This window comes from Monodelphis domestica, chromosome 6, assembly GCF_027887165.1.
Source record: "Monodelphis domestica isolate mMonDom1 chromosome 6, mMonDom1.pri, whole genome shotgun sequence".
NCBI classification, from domain to species: Eukaryota; Metazoa; Chordata; class Mammalia; order Didelphimorphia; family Didelphidae; genus Monodelphis; species Monodelphis domestica.
In genome coordinates this window covers 54,796,760-54,799,321 of record NC_077232.1, presented here as the reverse complement: position 1 = coordinate 54,799,321, position 2,562 = coordinate 54,796,760, and the positions used below count along the sequence as shown (strand labels likewise).

Genomic DNA, 2,562 nt, shown 5'->3' with positions numbered 1-2,562 from the left:
AATGGACTTCTCCAGTAATGGCTTTACAATGTCCCTGAACAACCTGCAGCGATCTACGAGGAAAAAAAAAAAAATAAAAATAAAAACTATCCTCAAGCAGAGGACAAACTGAGGGAGTAAAAATACCAAGGAAAAGCAACTGCTTGACTACAGAGGTTGAGGGGACATGATGGAGGAGAGATGCTAAAAGAGCGCCCTAATGCAAATAACCAACAACAAGGAAATGGGTTCAGAGCAAGGACACATGTGATAACCAGAGGAATCGCGCATCTGCTAGGGAAGGGGTGGGGGGGGGGGGGGTTGGGGAGGAGGAAAAGAAAATGATCTGTTTCCAATGAACAATGTATGAAAATGACCAAATAAAATAATGTTTTAAAAACTTAAAAAAAAAAAAGATGTTCAGGAGAGAAATATAATCTTTGAAAAGTAAGATTGGGGAGACCTTGGGACAAAAGTGAAGGACCCTACAAAGGGCTGTACCTTTTTCTCAGCTGCACAGGGCACCTTCACAAATATATACTGCCCAGCACTACAGTGTCTGGAAAGGATGAGCTCAAATAAGCTTAAGCCACAGACCAGATGAACTGGGGAGAAAGAAAAGTGACATCAACAATGGGTCTCTGAAAGGAGGAGGAGCCTCACTGATTGACAGGCATCCGGAAACTCCACATTGGCAAAGCTGCCTTTCCTTTCTCTTTCCTTCCTTTGCCCCACCCACTTCCCCCTCCCCCACCTTTTTTCTCTCTCCTTCCCCTCCCCCCACCTCCTCCTCCTTTCCCAACCTTCTTCTCCCTCAGTGGGCAAGCGCGCAAGCGCACCTACCCTGGTGGTCAAGATTCTTGCCAGTGAGGCTCAGGTCAAGGACTTGATATGAAGAGCTGAATTACTAAATCCTTTCTCTCCCTCTTCCCCTTTTCCTCTCCCCTTCCCCCTCTCTCCCTCTCCTCTTCCCCTCCCCCATCCCGCCCCCTCTCTCTTTTGCCAGCATTGCCTTACCAATCTTGTTTAGAGAAAAATTCCTTTCTAAGCATGACTGAATTCTGGCTCATTTCAGCTCCTGGGGAGAAATCATGCCAGGAAACATGGGAAAGACTACAGGCAGCAACACTCCCAGCTAATCTCTCTACTAATGTAAAGTTCAACATTCCCCAATTAAAGATTGGGATACTGGATGTTTTAGTTGAATTATCAGATCATTTGAAGGTTCTGGATGAATTTGTGACTAAGCTTAACAGGAACATAGTCAAATATGTCTCCTCATTACTGATAGGCAATGCCAAAGACAAAATTGGTGAAATTCTGTTGGCTAAGGAAAATGACATAATTACATATCTAACAAACTTCCAATGGGATATGGCCAAGTTTCCAATCACAGCGTCCATGAGGGTTATTTGCGAAATGATTGAAAAAGAAGTACACCAAATTGACAATGACTTCAATAGCAGAACAGCTGCCTATGAGAAACTGAGAGAGAATGTAAAAAGTTTGGAAAAAAAACAGGAAGGAACTTTTTTAACTAAAAGTCTAGCAGACATTGTAAAGAAAGAGGACTTTGTCCTTGATTCGGAATATCTCATCACCATATTGGTGGTAGTTCCAAAGGAAATCCATGATAAGTGGCTCAAGTGCTATGAAACATTGACTGATTTCGTAGTCCCGAGGTCTAGCAGCATTATCTCGCAGGACACCGAAGCTTACCTGTGCAATGTTACCTTATTTAAAAATAAAGTGAACGATTTCACAGCTTTGGCCAGAGAAAAGCAGTTCATGATTCGTGAGTTTTTTTATGATGAAGAAGTGATGAAAAAAGAATCTGAAGCGCTCTCCAATGCCCTCGGTGAAAAGAAGAAGAATTTTGGACCGCTATTTCGGTGGCTGCAATTGAATTTCAGTGAAGCTTTTATATCCTGGATTCACGTGAAGGCATTAAGAATTTATGTTGAATCTGTTTTAAGATATGGACTACCAGTGAACTTCCAGGCAATGTTACTTAAACCCAATGTGAGAGCCAAGAAGAAACTGAGGGAAGTTTTGAATGATTTGTACAAACACTTGGTTGATAACGAATTTGTAACTGATAATTCTTTGAGTGCTCCAGAATTTGTCATGGATAAAGAGGACTATTATCCCTATGTGTACCTCAACATAGATTGCTCTCTACTCTAATCGAAGTAAAAATAGTCCTCAATAGATATCCTCTCCTAGTGCTGGTGTATATGAATGAAAATGAAGTTGAAGTATGCCTATACTTTTAACGTTCTATTAATTCAGGGCTTGCTTCTTACTTCCTTTCCTTGGGTGAATAGTCCCAAGTGGTCCATCTCCTGATATCTTTTTTTTTTTTTATTTAAAGAAGAACATACATAGTGTTGCATTTTATTGATTGGGTCAATAAATGGGTAGTATGGGGGAAACTATTTTATTTATAAACAGAATATATTTTTATAAAAGATTTTCTTTGATGCAGTAGTATGTATTGAGTAAATTCATTATTAGACCAGGTTTAAGAGGAAGAAGTATAACATTTGTACTATTTTGTTCCTGTAATTAGTAGGTGTTATT

At 40.2% G+C, this 2,562-nt stretch overlaps 1 protein-coding gene across 1 annotated transcript; it reads left to right on the top strand.

Annotated features, from left to right (window-relative positions):
* The first annotated feature begins 650 nt into the window (after positions 1-650).
* Positions 651-2,248, top strand: LOC100022215 (V-type proton ATPase subunit C 1-like). The gene has a single exon (XM_016423457.2). The coding sequence runs from the start codon at positions 1,030-1,032 to the stop codon at positions 2,164-2,166; it is 1,137 nt and encodes a 378-aa protein (XP_016278943.1). The 5' UTR covers positions 651-1,029; the 3' UTR covers positions 2,167-2,248.
* Positions 2,249-2,562: the final 314 nt, after the last annotated feature.